This window comes from Hevea brasiliensis, chromosome 6, assembly GCF_030052815.1.
Source record: "Hevea brasiliensis isolate MT/VB/25A 57/8 chromosome 6, ASM3005281v1, whole genome shotgun sequence".
Classification (NCBI taxonomy): domain Eukaryota; kingdom Viridiplantae; phylum Streptophyta; class Magnoliopsida; order Malpighiales; family Euphorbiaceae; genus Hevea; species Hevea brasiliensis.
In genome coordinates, this window is record NC_079498.1 from 63,771,855 (window position 1) to 63,795,059 (window position 23,205).

Here is a 23,205-nt window from a genome sequence, read left to right on the forward strand (position 1 = left end):
GAAATTTATCACAACAACTTATGATAAGCCCTTATAAAATTAAAATAATTATTACATGTCCATAGGAATAAATAGGAACATAATCACATTGGTCTCTTAAAGTCCATGATTACCCTTCATACCAATATCCATACATTCATCACATGAACATATATTTAATTCTAAATATCACATATTCAAAATTGAATCTAATTGATATGAACCTGCCTAACTCCACCCATATATATATAACACCTAAGACCTCCCTGCAGAACTGATGTGGGACTCATCATTCCCGACCCCTTTAGACTGAATGTCCTCGTCAAGCAACTGGGGTCATGACTCGTTCACCCTGACCTCTCCCGAAGATGGCCCACCGACTCATACAGAGTGAGGCTCTGATACCAAATGATATGAACCTACCTAACTCCACCTCAAAAGCTAGCTCTCAAGGGGAGGTTTGCAAACCCATATATATATATAACACCCAAGACCTCCCTGTAGAACTGATGTGGGACACATCATCAAAAGAGGGTAAAAGCCTAATTCTGAGTGCCTAAACACTTGAGAGGGTGAGCCATTTAAGACTAACCAGAATTGAATTACAGTAACAAAATGTCTCAAATAAGGGAATTAGAAAAGATTAATAGGGCCAGGGATGGTGGAGGTTATGAGTTAGACATGTATACTGAAGTTCAGGGAAATAGGAGTGAAACCATATACAGAAGGGCTGTAGCAAGTAGATTTGAAAGAATGACCAATGTACAAGATACCTTGGAAAGACTTACAGCCGAGTTGGTGAGGGATAGAGAGGAAAGAAGTAGGGACAGAAAAGGTAGTGAAGAGAGAAGCCAGAATGAGGAGAGACATGAGGAAGGCATTGAGAGATTAAACTTGGGTGGAAATGGGAGAGGTAGGAGAGAAAATGAGAGAGTGGAGCAAGCTGAACTAGATTGGGAGTATGATCCAGATGAAGAGGATTGGGATGAGTATGAGGCCTATGACCATGTGTGATCATAAATAGTGGGAGTTATTGCAATGTGGCTAGTGAGCTTATGGTGGAGAAATTGGGGCTGCCCACACTTAAGCACCCCAAGCCATATGGGTTGCAAATGCTAAACAATTATGCAAAGGTGAAAGTCACTAAGCAAGTGGTGGTACCATTCTCCATAGGGAAGTACAAAGATGAGTTATATTATGATGTTATCCCCATGCAAGCCACTCACTTGTTGCTTGGGAGGCCGTGGCTGTTTGATATGGATGCTACACATGAAGGCCAAAGCAACACCATCTCATTTATCAAGGATGGCAGAAAGGTCAAGCTACTCCGATTGACCCCATCTCAAGTCCATCAAGACCAAATCAACATCCAAAAGTCCATTAGTGGAGCAAAGAAAAGTGCGAGTGAAAATAAAGGAGTGGCTGAACCTAGTGGAGAGAAAAGGAGAGGAGAGAATGAAGGGAAAAATGAGAGGAAAGAGTCCAAGAAGGAGGGACCATGTTTGGTGCAAAAGGAGAGCAAGGAGAGAAAAGTGAGTTTGTATGCAAGGGGGAGGGAAGTGAGAGAGAGTTTGTTTTTAGGGAAACCCATGTTTTTATTTATGTATTCTGAGTCATGCTTGACTCTTACTGACCTTGACCCTTCTCTTTCTAATGCTGCTGTGTCTCTTTTACAGGAATATGAAGATGTATTCCTTGATGAGATACCTCCTGGACTTCCACCAATTAGGGGGATTGAGCATCAGATTGACTTCATTCCTAGAGCTACAATTCCCAATCGCCCTGCTTATAGGAGTAATCCAGAAGAGACCAAGGAATTGTAGAGGTAAGTGGAGGAGCTCCTAGCCAAGGGTCACGTGAGGGAGAGTATGAGCCCATGTGCAGTACCAGTGCTTTTAGTGCCAAAGAAGGATGGGACACACGAGATGTGTATGGACTGTCGTGCAATCAATAAAATAATGGTAAAATGTCATCATCCTATTCCTAGGTTAGGCGATATGCTTGATGAGCTACATGGTAGTATTGTGTTTTCTAAGATTTACTTGAAAAGTGGTTACCACCAAATTAGGATGAAATTGGGTGATGAGTGGAAAACTGCTTTCATGGCAAAGCATGGTTTATATGAGTGGCTGGTTATGCCATTTGGGCTTACCAATGCCCCAAGCACATTTATGAGATTGATGAACCATGTTTTGAGGGCTTATTTAGGAAAATTCATTGTTGTATATTTTGATGACATACTTGTATATAGTAGGAGCATGGATGAGCATTTGCAACATCTTAAGGCTGTTTTTGATGTTTTGAGACAAGAAAAGTTGTTTGCAAATGTTAAGAAGTGTTCTTTTTGCATGGATAAAGTGGTGTTTCTTCCCTATGTCGTCCAATACAAGCAAGGAAAGGAAAACATAGTGGCTGATGCACTTTCAAGGAGGTATAACCTTCTTAACACTCTTTATTCTAAATTACTTGGTTTTGAGTAGTTAAAGGGATTGTATGAACATGATGATGATTTCAGCCAAGTATATCTTGCATGTGAACATGGTGCATTCCATAAATTCTTTAGGCATGATGGGTATTTATTTAGAGAAAATAAGTTGTGTGTGCCTAAGAGTTCAATTAGGGACTTGCTTATTATTGAATCACATAGAGGTGGGTTGATGGGTCATTTTGATATTGCAAAGACATTAGACATCCTTAGGGAGCACTTCTTTTGGCGATACATGAGGAGAGATGTTGAAAGAGAGTGTGCAAGGTGTGAGACATGTAAGAAGGCTAAATCAAGGGTGATGCCGAATGGCCTATACTCACCCCTACCCGTTCCTAAGGCACCTTAGGTTGATATTTCCATGGACTTTGTGTTGGGTTTGCCTAGGTCACAAAAGAGGCATGACTCTATTTTTATTGTGGTAGATAGGTTCTCTAAGATGGCACACTTTATACCTTATAGGAAATGTGATAATGCCACTTATGTAGCTAACCTATTCTTTAGGGAAGTGGTGCGCTTACATGGCATTCCTAGAACCATTGTGAGTGATAGGGATGTAAAATTTTTAAGTCACTTTTGGAAGGTGCTTTGGGAAAAGTTGGGAACTAAGCTTTTATTCTCCACTACTTGTCAACCTCAAACGGACGGACAAATTAAAGTAGTGAATAGGACTTTATCTACACCATTGAGGGCTATGATTAAACAAAATTTGAAATCATGGGAGGATTGCATATCATTCATTGAGTTTGCATACAATAGGGTAGTGCATTCGTCTAGTGGTTTAACCTTTTGAATCAGTGTATGGCTTTAACCCACTAACCCCTTTGGATTTGTTACCTTTGCTTTTGAATGAGCTCATTAGTGCAGATGGTACAAAGAAGGCAGAAATGGTTAAGAAGATGCATGAGCAAGCTAGGAGTCGAATTGAGGCTCAAAATGCCAAGTATGCATCCAAAGCCAACAAGAGTTGAAAGCCTCTTACCTTTGAGAAGGGTGATCTTGTGTGGGTGCACTTAAGAAAAGAGAGATTTCCAAATCATAGGAAATCCAAATTGCAACCAAGGAGTGATGGACCATTTAGGGTGGAGGAAAAGATCAATGACAATGCTTACAAGATTGACCTCCAAGGTAAGTATGGTGCCATTAGTGATACTTTTAATGTTTCTGATCTATCTCCTTACATTGGTGTAGATTTAAATTCGAGGTGGAATTCTTTTCAAGAAGGAGGGGATGATGAAGACATCATGGAGGACTTACTTGATGCACCTATGTTCAAGGGGGCTATCACAAGATCACGGGCCAAGGCATTGCAAGCACTAGTGAAGGAACATCATTCGGTCAAGGACTCGCCAAGCCCTAAAGAATGCACTACTTGCCTAATGACATTGCACATACGAGAAGAAGAAAGAACAAGCATGGCCAATGCTTGGGAGACCCATTAGAGCATGGCTTAGGTGGCATGCCACATGGCGAATGATCTGGCAACTAGCAAGATGTGGCAGATTGTGTGGAAGGTGATGTGGCATGTGGGACCTCTTCTTCTACAAGTCTACCAACCATTAGAAGATACAGCTTTTCCCAATATGCAAAAGCTATTGGTGTTGGTTATTATCCACTTCTTTTACACTTTTGGTAAAAGCTAATTAACCAAATCAGACTACAGGACAAAGCACATTTTTTTTTTGGAGATTGTGATCTGATTTGGAAGGCTTCTTCTGCAATTTTGGTAAAAGCTAATTAACTAAATCATACTATAAGACAAAGAACATTTTTAGGAAATTGTGATCTGATTTGGGAGGGCTTCTTTTTATGGTATTGTAATTTAAACATTTATAGAAAGACTAAGGGAATTATCCAAGCCAAACATGGTTCATTAGGTAATAGCCATGCTTGGCAGAAACTCACCTCTAAAAGAGGAGTGTCTCTCATTTTGCTGGTGATGAGAATCAAGCTACATCCACACCAAAGGATTTCATCCAAGGTCCAATTACTAGAGCTAGAGCTAAATCACTTCAGAATTTAATTTGTGAAATCTCAAGGAGCAAGGATTACAAGCTGGAATGGCATGAAGAAAATTATAAAGGATTAAATTTGGTGAAAATTAAGCTTGGAAGTGACCAGGTGTCATGTGGAGCATTAGGTTACATGGAATAAACTGTGGACATGCATGTACCAGATCTAACCCATGTACATGCATCTGCTGGCACCTTTTTTTTGAAAGAATATTTCTTGCTGTTATAACCACCTCTCTTTTGGACTTAAATGCCCTTATTTGCTACTGTATTAAATTTACTTTTTGTAAGGATTTTTTAGACTTTTGATAGATTAATTTTTGTTTGGACTTAAAGCTCTTTGCAGCTGTTATTAAAGTAGGGATATTTTTGTCTTTAGCTTTGGAGCCAAGAGACTATAAATACAAGTGTAATGAGAGAGTGGAGGACACACTTTAAATATTAATGAAAGATTGTTTCTGCTCCCTTAGTGAGTAAATTGGCTGTTGCCTTTGTTCTTGTGAAGCTCATTAACTTGCTGAGATTTCTATCTTGCAAGTTTTAATGTGCATAATATTCTTGGTTTATTCATTCTCCATATGAATTAGGTCAAGAATCCCATTTCTGATATTTTCTTTGAATTACATAGCAATCTGATTGTGCTGGTTCAAAGAATCAAATTCATACATCTTGATTTGGTGCTTTCCATATTGTTCCTTTAATCCTTGAATGTAGGTTTTCAAGTTACCAATTACTTGAAGGTTCACATCAGTTTTGGTATCAGAGCAAAGGGATGTCCAAACAAGGTAGATTCTCTATTTGCTTCTTATTCTTTGAATGTTTGTTACCTTTTTTCATATTTTTTGTTTGGCTCTAGCTCCATATTTGTTTCTTCTTCTTCATCTTGCATCTGGTTCTTTCTTGCTAAACCTTGTTTTGCTTCTTATTGTGTTTCTGTAATTCACATTTTTGTTCATTGTATGCTTGACCGAAATTGGCTCTTGGGGTTTAGTATGACTTGTTTGTTTAAAAATTTGTTTTGTTGAGTTTGTCTTAGGGTTTTGGGTTAATCAAGCCAAAGCCATTATTGTAGCTATCTATCTTGCTTCCTTCATTTTGATATCAAGCATGAGAGATTATTTGGGTCATTGAGTTCGACTTACCTATTTGACCTGAAACTTTACCAGCATTATTTGGGTATGTTTAAGACGTTGGGTGTAAATTTTGGGGGTTGTTTGATATTGTTTGCCTACTGAACCAAAATTTTGTGACAAACCCGATCAAATTAAGTTCACATAGCAAATAGAGCCAGAAATTCCTGAAAATTTACAGGGTGTTTAGACCCACTTCAGTAGTTCCCAAATTAAATTTTAGCTTAAAATTCAACCATTTGTGTGGGGAACCAAAATTTTGTGGCAGAATTAATCAAATTAAGTTCACATAGTAAATATACCCAAAAATTTCTAAAAATTTTCTGAGTGTTTAGAACCCATTTCAGTAGTTCCCAAATTAAATTTCAGCTTAAAATTCTTCCGTTTGTGTGGGGAACCAAAATTTTGCTGTAGACCCGATCAAATTAAGTTCACATTGCAAATCAGTCCAGAAATTCATGAAAATTTACAGGTTGTTTGTGCCACATTTGAGCTATTCTCAAATTAAATCTCAGCTCAAAATTTAACCGTTTGTGTGGGGAACCAAAATTTTGCGACAGACACGATTAAATTTGGTTTACATTGTAATCCTGGCAAGAAAAGCCTGAAATTCTAGCAGCAATTAGTCAGTATTGGGTTGCATTTGCCTACTCAATTTCAGATCAAAATACACTCGTTTGCTTGGTGATCCTAAATTTATGCAATTCTTGGTGTATTGTGTAAACTGCTGGTAATTGTGATAAGTTGGTGGCAAACTTGGATATTTAAGCTTGATATCACTTCTTTAGGTTGTCACTTTTCCAACTTACTACTCTTTTATTTTGGTGTCTTCTTTCTTGATTCCTTATTGCATTACATTTCCATGCTTAAGCTTTTCTTTTATTGACTTCTTGAGTCACATTATTGCTTTCTTGATTACTCGTTTTGATCCATCTCATTCAAGAATTTTATTGTGTGTTAAATTTTTTGTGAGTACAGTCTTGGTTTGAGTTACTTGAGTTTGATAAGAACTTGTGGACATAGCCAAGAGAGGTAAAAGGCACAGAGTGGTGAGTTCATAAGAGGGGAAAAGCCTTGTTGAGTTAAACACGAGTGGAGTGTCCCCTGTTGAGTGTGAACACGTAAGGGAGTGAGTGAGTTGTTTTCTTTACACTAACCATTTTCTTGTAGGTCTAAAAACATGTCTAGAAGGGCTGATGGTAGTGAGGGGGAAGGTGAAAATCCATTCTACATGCAGACTGTCAAACAACAATTTGAAAAAATGAATGTTGTGTGCAATGGAATCATAGATAAATTGGAAAGATTGGAGCAAAGAGATAGGCAAAATGAGAGAAGGCCAAACAGGAGGGATCTTGGACCTCCAGTAGTTGAATCTGATGAAGATGAGGTTGATAACTATGATTTTGAGGTTGAAAGACCTAGGAGGGGTAGGCATGAGAGAAGAGCTGAAGATAGGAGGAATGGGGATAGGAGGATAAGAAGAGAGGAAAGAGAGAGGAATAGGGTAGATGACAATATCAAAAGTATTAAAATGAGCATCCCTTCTTTCCAAGGGAAAAATGATCTGGATGTGTATCTTGAATGGGAAAGGAAGGTAGAAGCTGTGTTTGATTGTCATCACTATTCAGAGGAAAAGAAAGTAAAGTTAGCAGCAGTAGAATTTACTGATTATGCTTTGGTATGGTGGGATCAAGTGTTGATTAGTAGAAGGAGAAATTATGAGCAATTAATTGCAACCTAGGTTGAGATGAAAACTATAATGAGGAAGAGATTTGTTCCTAGTCATTACTATAGAGACAGAGGTTACAAAGATTGACTCAAGGTTCTAAAAGTGTTGAAGATTATCATAAAGAAATGGAAATTGCTATGATTAGAGCAAATGTGAAGGAGGATAGAGAAGCCACCATGGCTAGATTCTTGAATGGGCTAAACAAAGAGATTGCTCATACTGTTGAGTTACATCACTATGTTGAGTTGGAGGATATGGTCCACATGGCTATGAAGGTAGAAAGGCAACTTAAAAGCAAGTCAAAATTTGGAGGAAATGCAGGTACTTCTTCATCTTGGAAGTCTAACTGGAAGAAGGAGGATAGGGAAAATGCTGTTAGCAAATATAAGAAAAATGAGGAAAAGGAAAAGAAGGTGGAGAAAAAATTTGTAGAAAGTAAAGGAAAGGAGGTTGCAACTACTACCCGAAATAGAGATGTGAAGTGTTTTAGATGTTTGGGCAGTGGACACATAGCTTCTCAATGCCCTAACAAAAGAGCCATGGTCATGAGAGAAAATGGTGAGATAGAAACGGAGGAGGAAATTGTGAGTGATTCCACATCTTCAGGGGAGGAGGATGCGGAGGTAGAATATACTGCTGAAGGAAGTGCTCTAGTGATTATGAGAGCATTAAATACTCAAGTAAAGGAGGATGTTGGTGATGAATTGCAAAGAGAAACAATTTTCCATACGAGGTGTCTTATCCAAGACAAAGCCTGTAGTGTCATCATTGATGGGGGAAGAGTGCTTGAAAAAGGTGAAACTTCGACGCAAAAGGAGAGCTGTGCGGAAAGCGGGGAGAGAAAATTAAACTTGTATGCTAAAGGAAGAGATGTGAGGAATGCCATGTTTGCTAACAAGCAAATGTTATTAATTGTATTTAAGGACTTTTGTTTATCCACATCTGACCTTGACCCCAATTTGCCTAGTGTTGTTGTCTCCCTTTTGCAGGAATATGAGGATGTGCTACCTGAGGAGATGCCAGCTGGACTACCACCTATTCGAGGGATTGAGCACCAGATTGATTTTGTACCTAGAGCAGTTATTCCCAACCGTCCAGCCTATAGAACTAATCCTGAAGAAACCAAAGAATTACAAAGGCAAGTTGAGGAATTGCTAGCTAAGGGTTACGTGAGGGAAAGTATGAGCCCTTGTGTTGTACCCGTCCTTTTGATATCAAAGAAAGATGGCACATGGCGCATGTGTGTGGATTGTAGGGCAGTCGACAAAATCACTGTGAAGTATCGCCACCCTATACCTAGATTGGATGGTATGTTGGATGACCTTTGTGGTGCGTGTTTTTTTACCAAAATTGACTTGAAAAGCGGATATCATCAAATTCGCATGAAAGTAGGTGATGAATGGAAGACTGCATTTAAAACAAAGCATGGACTATATGAGTGGTTAGTGATCCCTTTTGGGCTAACTAATGCTCCTAGCACTTTTATGAGATTGATGAATCATGTGTTGCGTGCTTTTATTGGAAGATTTATTGTTGTTTATTTTGATGATATATTGGTTTACAGTAGAGACATGAATGAACATATGCATCATTTAAGAGCTGTATTCGACATGTTAAGAAAGTAAAAATTATATGCTAAGTTGAAGAAATGTTCATTTTGCATCGAAAAGGTTGTCTTTTTAGGATTTGTCATTAGTGCTAATGGTGTTGAAGTTGATGAAAAAATTAGAGCTATTAAAGACTGGCCCATTCCAAAGTCTGCATGTGAAGTATGTAGTTTTCATGGACTAGCTAGTTTCTATAGAAGATTTATTAAGAATTTCAGTACCATTGCAGCACCATTGAATGATCTTGTCAAAAAGAATGTTAATTTTGTTTGGGAACAGAAACAAGATGATGCTTTTCACAAAATTAAAGACATGTTATGTTCCGCTCCTATGTTGGCTTTACCTGATTTTTCTAAGACTTTTGAGATTGAGTGTGACGCATCAGGAATAGGTATTGGAGCCGTTTTAATGCAGGATAAGAGACCAATAGCATACTTTAGTGAGAAGCTTAATGGAGCAGCTTTGAACTATTCTACATATGACAAAGAGTTGTATGCATTGGTACGTGCCTTGGAAACGTGGCAACATTACCTTTGGCCAAAGCAATTTGTCATCTACACAGATCATGAGTCATTGAAGCATATCAAGGGGCAAAATAAGTTGAGTAGGCGTCATGCAAAATGGGTTGAGTTTCAATACAAACATGGGAAAGAAAATTTGGTTGTTGATGCATAATCTCGAAGGTATAACCTTCTTGCCCTTCTTGATGCAAAGTTATTAGGATTCGAATATGTGAAAGAATTATATGCTGAAGATAATGACTTTGCTAGCGTGTATGCAGCTTGTGAAAAGAATGCTTTTGAGAAGTTTTATAGGCATGATGGATATTTGTTTAGAGAAAATAGATTGTGTGTGCCTAAGAGTTCCATGCATGAATTACTTGTGAATGAGTCTCATGCTGGTGGATTAATGGGTCATTTTGGTGTTGCCAAAACTTTAGATGTGTTGAAGGAACATTTTTATTGGCCGAATATGAAAAGAGATGTTGAAAGAGTATGTCTTAGGTGCGTTATGTGTGCTAAGGCTAAATCTAGAGTTTTGCCACAAGGTTTGTATATACCTTTGCCTACCCCTAGTGATCCTTGGGTTCATTTGTCTATGGATTTTGTGTTGGGATTACTTAGGTCTAAACAAGGCCATGATTCAATTTTTGTTATTGTTGACAGGTTTTCAAAAATGGCACATTTTATTCCATGCCATAAAACGGATGATGCTATAAATGTTGCAAATTTATTCTTTAGAGATATTGTTAGGTTGCATGGCATACCTAAGAGTTTAGTTAGTGATAGGGATGTTAAATTCCTCAGTCACTTTTGGAAGGTTTTGTGGGGAAAATTGGGCACCAAGTTGTTATTTTTCACCACTTGTCACCCACAAACCGATGGTCAAACTGAAGTAGTAAATAGGACACTAACTACTCTTTTGCGTGCTGTGGTTAAGCAAAATTTGAAGTCATGGGAAGATTGCATTCCACTTGTTGAATTTCCATACAATAGAAATGTGCATTCTTCTACTGGCTATTCTCCATTTGAAATTGCGTATGGTTTCAATCCTTCAACTCCTTTGGATCTTTTACCTTTGCCTGTGAACGAGCTTGCTAGTTTAGATGGAAAAAGAAAAGCAGAATTGGTGAAGAAAATCCATGAAAAAGCCAAGCTTCAAATTGAAAAAGAAAAATGAAAAATATGCTAGTCAAGCCAACAAAGGAAGGAAGAAAGTCACATTTCAACCTCGAGATTGGGTATGGGTTCACTTGCGCAAAGAAAGGTTTCCCTCTCGAAGGAAATCAAAATTACAACCAAGATGTGATGGACCTTTCCAAGTGCTGACCAAAATTAATGATAATGCCTATAAAATAAACTTGCCCGGTGAGTATAATGTCAGTGCCACCTTCAATGTTGCTGATTTATCTCCTTGTGTTGATGCAGGAACAGATTCGAGGACGAATCCTTTTGAAACGGTGGGGAATGATGAGAATCAAGCTGTATCCACCCTAAAGGATTTCATCCAAGGTCCAATTACTAGAGCTAGAGCTAAATCACTTCAGAATTTAATTTGTGAAATCTCAAGGAGCAAGGATTATAAGCTGGAATGGCATGAAGAAAATTATAAAGGATTAAATTTGGCGAAAATTAAGCTTGAAAGTGACCAGGTGTCATGTGGAGCATTAGGTTACATGGAATAAACTGTGGACATGCATGTACCAGATCCAACCCATATACATGCATCTGCTGGCACCTTTTTTTTGAAAGAATATTCTTTGCTGTTATAACCACCTCTCTTTTGGACTTAAATGCCCTTATTTGCTACTGTATTAAATTTACTTTTTGTAAGGAGTTTTTAGACTTTTGATAGATTAATTTTTATTTGGACTTAAAGCTCCTTACAGCTATTATTAAAGTAGGGATATTTTTGTCTTTAGCTTTGGAGCCAAGAGACTATAAATACAAGTGTAATGAGAGAGTGGAGGACACTTAATGAAAGATTGTTTCTGCTCCCTTAGTGAGTAAATTGGCTATTGCCTTTGTTCTTGTGAAGCTCATTAACTTGCTGAGATTTCTATCTTGCAAGGTTTAATGTGCATAATATTCTTGGTTTATTCATTCTCCATATGAATTAGGTCAAGAATCCCATTTCTGATATTTTCTTTGAATTACACAGCAATCTGATTGTGTTGGTTCAAAGAATCAAATTCATACATCTTGATTTGGTGCTTTCCATATTGTTCCTTTAATCCTTGAATGTGGATTTTCAAGTTACCAATTACTTGAAGGTTCACATCAGCTAGAGATTTTTGAGATTGTATTTTCTTCCTACATTGTAGAGAAGCTTCAAGCTCTCTGCCATGTCAACATTTTTATTATTTTTTTATTTTGGTGTTAAAGGCTAAAAGCACATGTCCCTTAAGTGCAAAGCACATATCCCTTAAGTGTCAAAAAAAAAATAAAAACTCAAGCCTTGAATGCTAAAAGTTTGAAATTACATGATACTTAAGTGTATTTTACCTTTGATTTACAAATAAGTCCTTCAAAATTATAATTATTTCAATTGTATTTAATTTGAAAAAAATACAACCATATATTTTAGTCGGCATTTTTTAATTTAATTAATTACCTACAATATTTAATAGTCAATATTTTTTATATATTTTTAATTTATGAATTTCAAAATAATAATAATAATAATAATAATAATAATAATAATAATAATAATAATAATAATAATAATAATAATAATAATAATAATAATGATGATGGATCAATAAAAATAATTAATGTGTATAACAAATTAAATATAAAATCCATAGCAATGAAATAAAAGACAAAAATTGTGACTAAAATTGAAATTCAAATATAGTTAAAAATACTGAGATAAATATTGTTCTAAATTGACCGTAATTAAAACATTTAAGTTCTTATGCACATAGAAAACAACTAAAAGTTGTCCTCATCTAAAATTGGTAAGCTCAAGACAAAATAATTCAACTAATTTTTACCCAACTGTTTGGGTTGCTGCAAGCCTCTTTCTAGCCTCTTCAATGATTGACAATTTGATACCCTTGCGATTGGGGAGAGACACCCATGGTTTGTTACCCTTTCCAATAGTGAAGACATTGCCCGAGTGAGTGACAAACTCATGACCAGTGGCATCTTGAATGTGCATAACTTGAACTGCAACGCATTGACCCATAAGCACTATCACTCTATCACTCAAACATGAAAAACACAATATAATAATATAATTGTTAGTATTTTCATTATGAAAAACAGCAATGCAAAATGTAATCAAAGGGAAAAAAAAATCACACATAAGCAATAAGAAAAATAACCTTGGCTTCATCATTGTCTTTTTATTGAGATAAAATTTCATGCTATTGTGTTATTTCTTTTTTGAGGGATACAATTTCATGATATTTGCTACAATCCCTGTCTCCTCCTTTGCGAAAGAAAATTCACTATTTTTATAACAGGAAACTACTTCAATATGATTTACACCTATATTATTTAAAAAAGTTATACACTAATAATTACAAAATAAATACATTTCAAAGTGAATTCAAGTGAAATGAATTAGATTCAGATTACATATTTCTGAATTCATGCATACTGTTGAAATTGAGAAAATTATTCAACACGCATAACAGAATGTTGACAAGTTTATCATTGAAAAGCTTAGTAAAACAAGCTTCAATCGTCTAAAAAAAATTCCCAAGAGACATGAAGAGATTGGTTTTTCATCTCATTAAAGAAAAAGAAAGAAAGTATGGTTAACACGGTCTGTAAGAGGTTTGTGTGATGTCCATATCGTACAGCTAAATTTATTTGTTGTAAACTCCTATCAGTTATACGTGGGGCTATATCCATTTATGTTGATCCATTTTGAGTTGCACTCCTTACATGGTAAATATCTTATATGCTAGATACTTATTCATTTGAGTAAATGCTATGTGCAAAGTTTGCATATTACTTGCCAAATGATTATATGGATAATGCAATTTGATTTTAGACAGATACATTTATTATATCGTCTACATGTTACAAGATTATATGGACAATCTACAGTATGAATCAGAATAAAATGTTGGACTAGACCGACAGAAGATCAGACACTCGGAAAGAAAATGCTAGAAAGGAGAACTAAAAAATTAGTGGAACTGAATTCATGGAATATCATAGAACTCCCATCCATTTTCCGACCATACTGCCCTCTCTGAATAGCCATCCAATACCGTAAAAACCAAAGTAAAAACGAATCAATAAATAAAAATAAGCTATTACAACTCAAGCAAACCAATGAAGGATTTAATATTGAACAAGGATTAAACGAGATCAAACCAATATACAATTTGAATACTATTTTATAAATATTAAACTCATATTATGCAATTAGTATTCTTTCACATTAATATTAATTTTAATATTAATATATTAATTTATATTATATAATGTTCAATGAATATTAAAATTAGATTACGTAATTAACTTTTTTTTATAAATTCACATTAATGTATAATATTAAATTAAGTATTAATATATTAAATTATTATATCTTAATAAATATATACGTGCATAAATTTATTTAATACACTAAATTACATATAAAAAAATGTATTATTTTAATATTTAATCAACTTGTCTAATTTAAATTTAAATTTCAATTAATATTACTTAAAATTGACTATTCAAAAACATCAATAACATAAATTATATTGCATTTATGCTACTTTATATTTTTTGCCTTGAGAATTTAGTTGTTTTTTTTTTTTTTAAGCAGAACGACAGTTTGGTAAAAAATAAAAATTCGCGGAAAAAAATAAACCGATTGGCGCGTGTGAATTCTGACCTGGTCAACCGGGTTTTATGGGCTAACCAAAATTTATTATTAAGTTTCAGAGGTAACCTGGGCTTCCTGGGTTTTCCGATTGAACTCACTATATAACCATCACAAATAACGCTTGAAAAAATCACGAGATTAACAATGGATAGCACTACATCTAAAAAAACTATAACATTTAAAACAAGATAGTGGGGAAAGCATAAACCACAAAGAAAAAAGCAGCAATAGCAGCCCACCCAAGCGAAAAAAAGACAACCACCCATGTAACTTTGAGCCTTCGGAACATATCCAATAAATACGGCACACCGATCTTGTTGCATCCACAAGATTGAAGATATGAACAAGCAAACCAAATTTTAAGAAAAAACAAAAGCACTAATGCATCTAAAGTAATTCTTGCTAAAGAACATGATATACAAATTGGAGTGACATGAATTTACAGAACAGTGTTAATGTGAAGTGCTTTAAGCAGAGAAGTAGCCATTTGTTTCACCAACACTTGGCCTCCTGAGCTTTGCCCATCGCGGCGTTCCTCAATCAAATTTTTAAGTTTTTGTGGCAAATCATTCTCCACAATCAATTGCTTTGGCCGAGGATGATGCTCGTAGACAGCCTACCACAAAGAATTTCAGTTAGCAATTCACAACGCCTATAATTCGACAAATTAACTGCCCTTTTTATACAACTTCCAGTGCAGAAAAAAAATTAATAATAGAAACAAATAAAATTCAAAGAACAACTTGGTAAAATAGGAGGTCAAGATTTCACGCATATCACCAAGAGCTTCTATTTAATGATGAAACCAGTAATTTCTTTGGAGATCCAGTGTCACCTTAAATAACCATGACTTGGTTACAATAATTTTTAAATTCACAATTTTTACGTAATAAATATTTCTAATGATCTCCTTAGTTGCTCGTGTCTAAAATACACCAGAAGGAATATATAATTGTGGTGTCCTCACCCACTTGAACAATCCTAAGTGGCAGCAGAAGCTGCCAACAAAGTTCATAACCTCTGGTCAACCAACAATCGAAACATGAAAAGCAAGCAAACATTTATTTACATGTTAATCCCCATTCCCTCCCCTTTGCACATAGATACATATTAATCACTCCAATTTAACATGGTCAATAAAATATAAGTTGGTGACAATAAATTACCATCCGCCATGAAAAGTAAAGAACACACACGAGAAAGGGGGAAAACAACAATAACAGCACCACCATGAGAGAGAGAGAGAGAGAGAGCAAATTCCAGAATCCCACCTTTATTAGTTTAAGCAAATTTAGACGAGCTATTGCATCCTGATGGTCCAGCCTTGCAATGAGCAAAGGTGTCAAACCATTAACAGCTAACGTAGTATTTATCCGGGATGATTTCCTGCATTTCAAAGAATAAATGAACAAAATACAGTACAGAATTCAAGTCCCCTGCACCCCCACCCTGAAAAAAATTTTAATAATAATAAAGAATTGGATCCAAAAGGGTAAGTCAGCAGGTGCACATGCAATAATGACTAGCCAAAGGAAAAAAAAAAAAAAAAAAAAAAAAAGGGAAAAAAAAAGAAAGAAAGAGGAAAACCAAAAACAAAGACCAAACTTCTCAAATACCTACAAATGCTATGATGGTTACACAGTGCACTACAAAGGCAGCCTAATATAGTATTATAAATTATACTTCACAGGTTACAAATGTTTCTGAGCAAACAAAAATTTACAAATTAATGAAAACCATCTAACATGCAAAAATGCTTAACTCTCAAATATATATCATTATGGTCCATAATATTATTTTTAATATTTACAAGCTCTGATCTGATCAGTGCATTGACATTGTTACCATTGCAACAGACCATACTTAATACAGATAAGCAGCAAAGATATCATTTCCCAGAATAAATACTATGAGAAAAGTATGAGATTCATACGTGATAATTTTCAAAAATGGCTCCAAAATATGCACAAATTGTTGCTCTGGACAGCTCTGGAAGAACTTCACTAATTTCTGAACTGCATCCTTTTTCAGCAATGCTTGTTCTACTTTGCGGTTGTCATTATCATGAGCCAAGCAAACAGCAATTGAATCCAATGCTGTCACTGACCAATACACATCATCAAGCAGGCTTAAGTACACATCCAATCCACCATGGGCCCTTAGTTGCTCTCTTGAATTACGAGATGCATGCGCCATGTCACACAATAGAGGTAAAGCATACTGCTTCAAGGGAGAATCTGTCATAATAATATTCATCAAATGTGGAATTATTCCATTTTCAGCAGCTTGTTCCTGTCTCCTCTTATTTATCTTGCACAGATTAAATAGTGCATTGAGAACCTTCAAGAAAAGAAATCCAAGAAAGACATGATAAGTGGATTGTTGGGAATACTTATAATTCTAGCTGTCATTTGGCAACAAGAAAGTAGACATGCAGACAACAAAGCATATGTACAAGATCAACAATAAAACATAAGTCAGTGCTGAAAGTAGACATAGAAAAAGAAATAGTCTGAAGAAAACAAGTTTCGATGTAACTTGTAATATACTTGGTACAAAAACATAAACTATTCCAAAGATAGAAATGAAGAAAGTTTCTTATATTTAGCAGCAATTATAAAACAAATGCGTTTAATAGCAGTGCAGCTCCTATGTCCTTTTCTCTATCCCAAGTATCAGAAATACAGTAATAGTCAATTTCTCATTTTTCAATAAAATGAATAACAATACCACGAAGAGGGAATAGGAGTTTTCTATAAGAATCTACACAAAGGTAAAGCATTAACAGTGTTCCAAAAGATAAAATAAAAGCTCTACCAACTTCTCAAGCAATTTCAGCAGTAATATATCTGAAAAAATTAAAACTTTTATAAGGAGGGACCAAAATCGGCACAAATGTGTTGCGTATAGAAGGAGAAAATATAGAAATAAGGAAAGGAATATGTAATTGGGCAAGTAGTTGTGGAGGGAATTGTGGAGGGAAGTTTGTTAGGTCTGTTAAGTAGTTGTTAATTGTTTTGGAGGGAAACTATGAGTAGTTACAGTTGTTAGTTGTTAAGAGCAGTTATTAGGGAATTGGAGGGAAACCTGTTATAAAAAGGAGTTGAAATACCTGTATTAGGCACTCTGAATTCTGATCAATAATATTCTCTATCTTCTATTCAATTATTTATTCTATTTTCTACTCAGGAATATCTATTGTTAGGGCTACTACCTAACATTGGTATCAGAGCTTGAAAGCTGGGTGGGTTTTATTTGCAATTTGGTTCTCTTGAGTTGCAATCCATGACTGAATCAGCAATTATGGGTCAAGATGCTGTTAAGATGGCACAACTGGAAGAAAGGTTGGATCTTGTTACAAGAGGAATTTCAAGAGACGAAAGGAAATGGATGCTCTGAGGCATGATTTCAAGAAGCTGCAAGATGGAATCAAGAAATATGCTGCCGAGAATAAAGTTGCAGTTGAAAAGACAATTGAGGCTGCTGTAAGAAGATTGGAAACCCTGATGTTAGGGTTTTTTGGGGAAAAAGGGAAAGAAATTATCAATTCTGATTCCAATGGAGTGACAGGTAAGAATTCCTTACCAATTCCAAAGGAAACTCTTAATCTTCAGGGGAGTTCCGGTTCTGTCATGAAATCAGGTGTTCAAAGCATTACACTTGAAGTGTTTAGTCATGCCTGAGAAGCAATTAACACTGATTCTTGGATTAAGGATGAAGATGAACAAAAGTTTGAAGAGAGAATTTCAGGATCTCTTAAGCATTTCAATAGTCAACCGGATGGTAATAATGATCAAGATCCTACCCTCAACCTGAATTCTTCCATACGAGATGGGTGCCTTGAAAAGGAATCATTTGGCATTCAAGATGTCATTGGTATCAATAGTTTTGATAAGAATATTGAAGTCTTAAAAGGTATGCTTCTTGGTCCTAGACTTGTCAAAATTTGTGGAAACAAAAAGGTTGTTCCTCTTGCTAAGAATGTTTTGATCAAAGTTGAAGACATGGAAGTTTATGAAGAAGAGAAGTAAGTATTAGAGTCTTAGTGGTAGTATATTTGAGTTGAGATCATGTAATCATATGATACTCAAGGAGAATGAGTTTGAGATATGGGGAAGACAGAAGAAGAAAATAAATTCTTCAAGGGATGATTGCATTGGAAATTTGTGCAGCAATGACAAAGTAAACAGCAAAAGTGTCATGAGAATTATAAAAAATAATTCTGCAAAGAGCGTTTTTCCTTTTGCTGAAAATGTTAAGGAAAAGTATGAGATGGCTTTTGTTTATGGCTGGACATCAGGTGGTAATGGTGATCTTAAAGGAACAAAAATTGGAATTTGGAGAAAACAAAGAAAGAAAGCCCTTTGTCAATTAAGAGTTCATACTTCATGTGTTTTTTCTTACATGGAAATCCTAATCTTTCCTCATAGCCTATGATTTCATTCATTCGCAACCAGGGACAGTTGATATCTGCTGCAATTCTCCAATCTGATCATATTAGAAGAGGAAAAAAATAGAAAGTAAGGAAGAAAGAAGAAAGAAAGAAATTCTGGTTCAATGTGCCAGCTAAGGATGCCACTTTGGAAGATAGCACATTCATCCAAGCTTAGTTTCTTGACTTCCAGCATTCTTGGGTTAAGAATGCTCTAATGGAGAGGGTATTGTTACGTATAGAAGGAGAAAATATAGAAATAAGGAAAGGAATATGTAATTGGGCTACTAGAGCATATTAGAATTGTGGAGGGAAAGTTCGTTAGGCCTATTAAGTAGTTGTTAATTTTTTTTGGAGGGAAACTATGAGTGGTTACAACTGCCAGTTGTTAAGAGCAGTTATGAGGAAATTGGAGGGAAATCTATTATAAAATGGAGTTGAATTCTGTATTAGGCACTTTGAATTCTGATCAATAATATTCTCTATCTTCTATTTAAAATTTTTTTTCTCTCTCTCTCTCTCTCTTCTATTCTGTTATGGAAAGTCAATCACTATATTATTTCTCTGTATATTTTATATTCTGTATTCCTATTTAGAATTTCTTCCTAATTAGTAGAACACAATTATAAGAATCAATTGTATATATATACCCATGTACAGATTAATTGAAATCAAGGTGAATCATCTCTTTCTACATGATATCAGAGCAGGTCATCTATCTAGGGTGACTATTTGTTCTCAACACTCAGCTCAGGAGACCTTGGCCGCCGACCATCCGTCCCCTCTGATCCGGTTGCCGAAATCCAAGCGCATGAGGCTCACGCGCCCAACTCAGGTTCTCGACGTTTCATTGCTCGCCGACGCGTGGAGGCGCGTCCCCCAGCTATTTCGACTCCAATCAACATCGCCAGCGTCGCCTCAACCCCTCATTCCACCACTGTGTGTTGTTGCCTGATCCAGTAGACCATTAAAGGACTTCTGAGATTTGGCTCTCAGATCCTATTTTGGTATTTGCTTGATTTATGATTTTGGGTTATTTTGCGGCTGTAAACACTTTGGATTAACATTTCAGTTAGTTTTCTTTGTCTCAACAAATGACAGACAATAAGAATGTTATTTCTGATGTGATTTCGGTGACAACTAAGATCACGGAACACAAACTTACTGGTTCGAATTACCTGGAGTGGAGTAAGATTGTTAGAGTCTATTTGCGTAGCATTGATAAGAATGATCACCTTACTAAAGACCCACCTACTGATGATACACGGCAAACTTGGTTAAGGGAGGATGCTCTGTTGTTTTTGCAGCTTCGGAACTCAATTCACAGTGAGGTAATTAGCTTTAATTAATCACTGTAAAGGAATTGATGGATTACTTAGATTTTCTGTATTCTGGTAAAGGGAATATCTCCCGTATTTATGATGTTTGTAAGTTATTCTACCGTGCTAAGAAAGAGGAAAAGTCTCTCACGGCTTATTTTATGAATTTTAAACGAGTATATAAGGAACTTAACGTATTGTTGCCTTTTAGTTCTGATGTGAAAGTTCAGCAAGCCCAACGGGAGCAACTGGCTGTTATGAGTTTTCTTGCAGGCCTTCCTTCAGAGTATGAGACTACTAAATCTCAGATTCTCTCCAGTTCTGAGATTTCCTCTTTGCATGAAACGTTCACACATGTCCTTCGTACAGAGAGTACTCAATCTTCACAACCTGCCAGTAGTGCTCTTATTAGCCATAATCCAAATGCACAATAGGGTAATAGAAGAGGAAGTAGAGGAGAAATTACAGACAACAGAGATAATCAGCGTAATGGGGAGGCTAATTCTAATCAGGACTCAAGAGGAGTCATTTGTTATTATTGCCATGAGTCTGACCATATAAAATATAATTGTCCGTAACTTCAGAGGAAAAATCAACTATCACAGATGACAAATATGGCGGCAGAGAATTCTACAGTATCTTCCTCTCAGAAAACTGTTATGGTATCTGCAAAAGATTTTGCACAGTTTTCCCAGTATCAGGCATCTCTAAAGCCTACCAGTTTCCCTGTCACTGCAATCGATGAGTCACGTAAATCCACTGCATGCCTTGTATCTTCCTCATCCAAATGGGTTATTGATTCTGGTGCGGCAGATCATGAAAGGTAATTCTAATCTTCTATCTGCTTTTCAGTCTAATCTCACTTCCTCTACTGTTACTTTAGCTGATAGTTCTACTTCTTGTGTCATTGGTTTTGGAACTGCAAACCCAACTTCATCAATTTCTTTGTCATCTGTTTTGTGTCTATAAAAATTCTCTTTTAATCTACTTTCTGTTAGTAAACTTACTCGTCCCTTAAATTGTTCTGTTTCTTTTTTTCCTGACCAGTGTTTGTTTCAGGATCTTACGACGAAGCAGATTATTGGTAGAGGACATGAGTCAGGTGGTCTCTACATTTTGAAAAATCAAGTACCGCGGTCGCTTGTTTGCTCTAGTACCTTAACACCTCTTGAAGCTCATTGTAAATTGAGCCATCCTTTTTTGTCTACCATGAAGAAGCTGTGTCCTCAATTTCAGTCTTTATCAATACTAGAATGTGAGTCGTGTCAGTTTGCAAAACATCATCGTTTGCCTTCTGTGTTTAGAGTCAATAAACAAGCTTCATCCCCTTTTGAGTTAGTTCATTCTAATGTTTGGGGTTCTTATTCTATTACTTCTAAAACTGGATTTCGTTATTTTGTTACTTTTGTTGATGATTACTCTCGTGTTATCTAATTATATTTAATGAAGAATCGTTCTGAGTTTTTTTTCTATCTTTTGTGCCTTTTGTAATGAAATCAAAACTCAATGTTTCTGTGCGCATATTAAGAAGTTACAATATCAAAGAATATTTTTCAGCACAATTTCAGCCTTATATGACACAAAATGGCATTCTTCATCAGTCTTCTTGTGTTGATACCTCATCCCAAAATGGCGTGGCCGAAAGAAAAAATCGGTATTTTCTTGAGGTAACTCGTGCTCTTCTTTTTCATATGAAAGTTCCTAAACACTTTTGGACGAATGCAGTTTCTACGTCATGTTTTTTGATCAATCGTATGCCGTCTTCTGTCCTCAATGGGGATATTCCTTATACTGCTTTGTTTCCTACAAAATCTTTGTTCCCTGTTGAACCCCGTATTTTTTGTTGTACCTGTTTTGTGCGAGATGTTCGTCCACAGGTTACTAAATTAGATTTGAAGTCTCTCAAGTGTCTTCCTTGGGTACTCCCGGCTCCAAAAAGGGTACCGTTGTTTCTCTCCTACTCTTAATCGTTATCTTGTTTCTGCAGATGTCACATTTTTTGAGTCCACTCCATTCTTTCCTCAATCATCTGTGTATGAGAGTCAGGGGGAGGAGGATAATCTCTTAATATATACTGTCCAACCAATATCTAGTCCTCTCCCACAGCCTGTTCCTTCTGTCTCTAGACCTACTCGACCTCCCGTTGTTCATGTTTATTCTAGGAGATTAGAAATTCCTGACTTAGATCCTCCACCAACTACTTCGTTGGGAGATCCTGTACCTCGTATTGATCATGATTCTGACCAAGACTTACCCATTGCTCTTCGTAAAGGTAAGTGTTTATGCACTTACCCTATCTCTTCTTTTGTTTCTTATAATCAATTATCTTCTTGTTCTCAGTGTTTTGTTACTTCTTTAGACTCTGTTCTTATCTCTAATACAGTTGGTGAGGCACTGTCTCATCCTGGCTGGTGTGTTGTTATGAAAGAGGAAATGGAAGCTTTAGATACTAATGGTACATGGGAACTGTTGCCTTTGCCCACTGGTAAGAAAGCTATTAGTTGCAAATGGGTATTTACAGTAAAGGTAAATCCTAATGGTTCTGTGGCTAAGTTAAAAGCATGCCTTGTGGCAAAAGAATATGCTCAGACATATGGGATTGATTACTCTGACACTTTTTCTCCTATAGCTAAACTTACTTCTGTTCGCTTGTTTATCTCTTTAGCAGCTACATATGATTGGCCCCTGCACCAATTGGATATTAAGAATGCTTTCCTTCATAGTGATCTTCAGGAGGAGACGTATATGGAGCAACCACCTAGATTTGTTGCTCAGGGGGAGTTGGGTAAAGTTTGTAGGCTTCGCAAGTCTCTTTATGGCTTGAAACAAAGTCCTAGGGCCTGGTTTGGGAGATTCAGTGAAGCAGTACAGAATTTTAGTATACAAAAGAGTAAGTGTTGATCACTCAGTATTTTAATCTGAGGCTGGTCTAATTCTCCTAGTAGTCTATGTGGATGACATTGTCATCACTGGGAGTGACTCTGCAGATATTTCATCTCTTAAAACCTTCCGCCAAACCCAATTTCAGACCAAAGACTTGGGATTGTTAAAGTGTTTATTGGGTATTGAAGTTATGAGAAGTAAAAAGGGTATTTTCTTATCTAAAAGAAAATATGTCCTCGATCTATTGACAAAGACAGAAAAATTAGGTGCTAAGCCTTGCAGTGCACCAATGACT

At 36.1% G+C, this 23,205-nt stretch overlaps 2 protein-coding genes across 3 annotated transcripts in view; one reads left to right on the top strand and one right to left on the bottom strand.

Moving 5' to 3' along the window:
* The first annotated feature begins 1,034 nt into the window (after window positions 1-1,034).
* On the top strand, window positions 1,035-1,802 carry LOC110664189 (uncharacterized). Its single transcript, XM_021823761.2, has one exon. It carries the CDS (start codon window positions 1,035-1,037, stop codon window positions 1,800-1,802), a length of 768 nt encoding a protein of 255 aa, XP_021679453.2.
* Window positions 1,803-14,543: 12,741 nt separating this feature from the next.
* LOC110664197 (MAP3K epsilon protein kinase 1) overlaps window positions 14,544-23,205 on the bottom strand; it is a 56,134-nt gene continuing 47,472 nt past the window's right edge. For both annotated transcript variants that reach the window (XM_021823773.2, XM_021823772.2), the window contains exons 22-24: window positions 16,210-16,616; window positions 15,548-15,662; window positions 14,544-14,892 (exon numbers count right to left, since the gene is read on the bottom strand). In XM_021823773.2, the coding sequence (XP_021679465.2) occupies window positions 14,716-14,892; window positions 15,548-15,662; window positions 16,210-16,616 (699 nt within the window). In that variant the 3' untranslated portion in view covers window positions 14,544-14,715. The remainder of the gene's footprint in view (window positions 14,893-15,547; window positions 15,663-16,209; window positions 16,617-23,205) is intronic.

What these genes read in the sequence shown, in the direction of transcription:
- LOC110664189 (XM_021823761.2), top strand. Translation starts at nt 1,035, where the DNA reads ATGGTGGAGAAATTGGGGCTGCCCACACTTAAGCACCCCAAGCCATAT.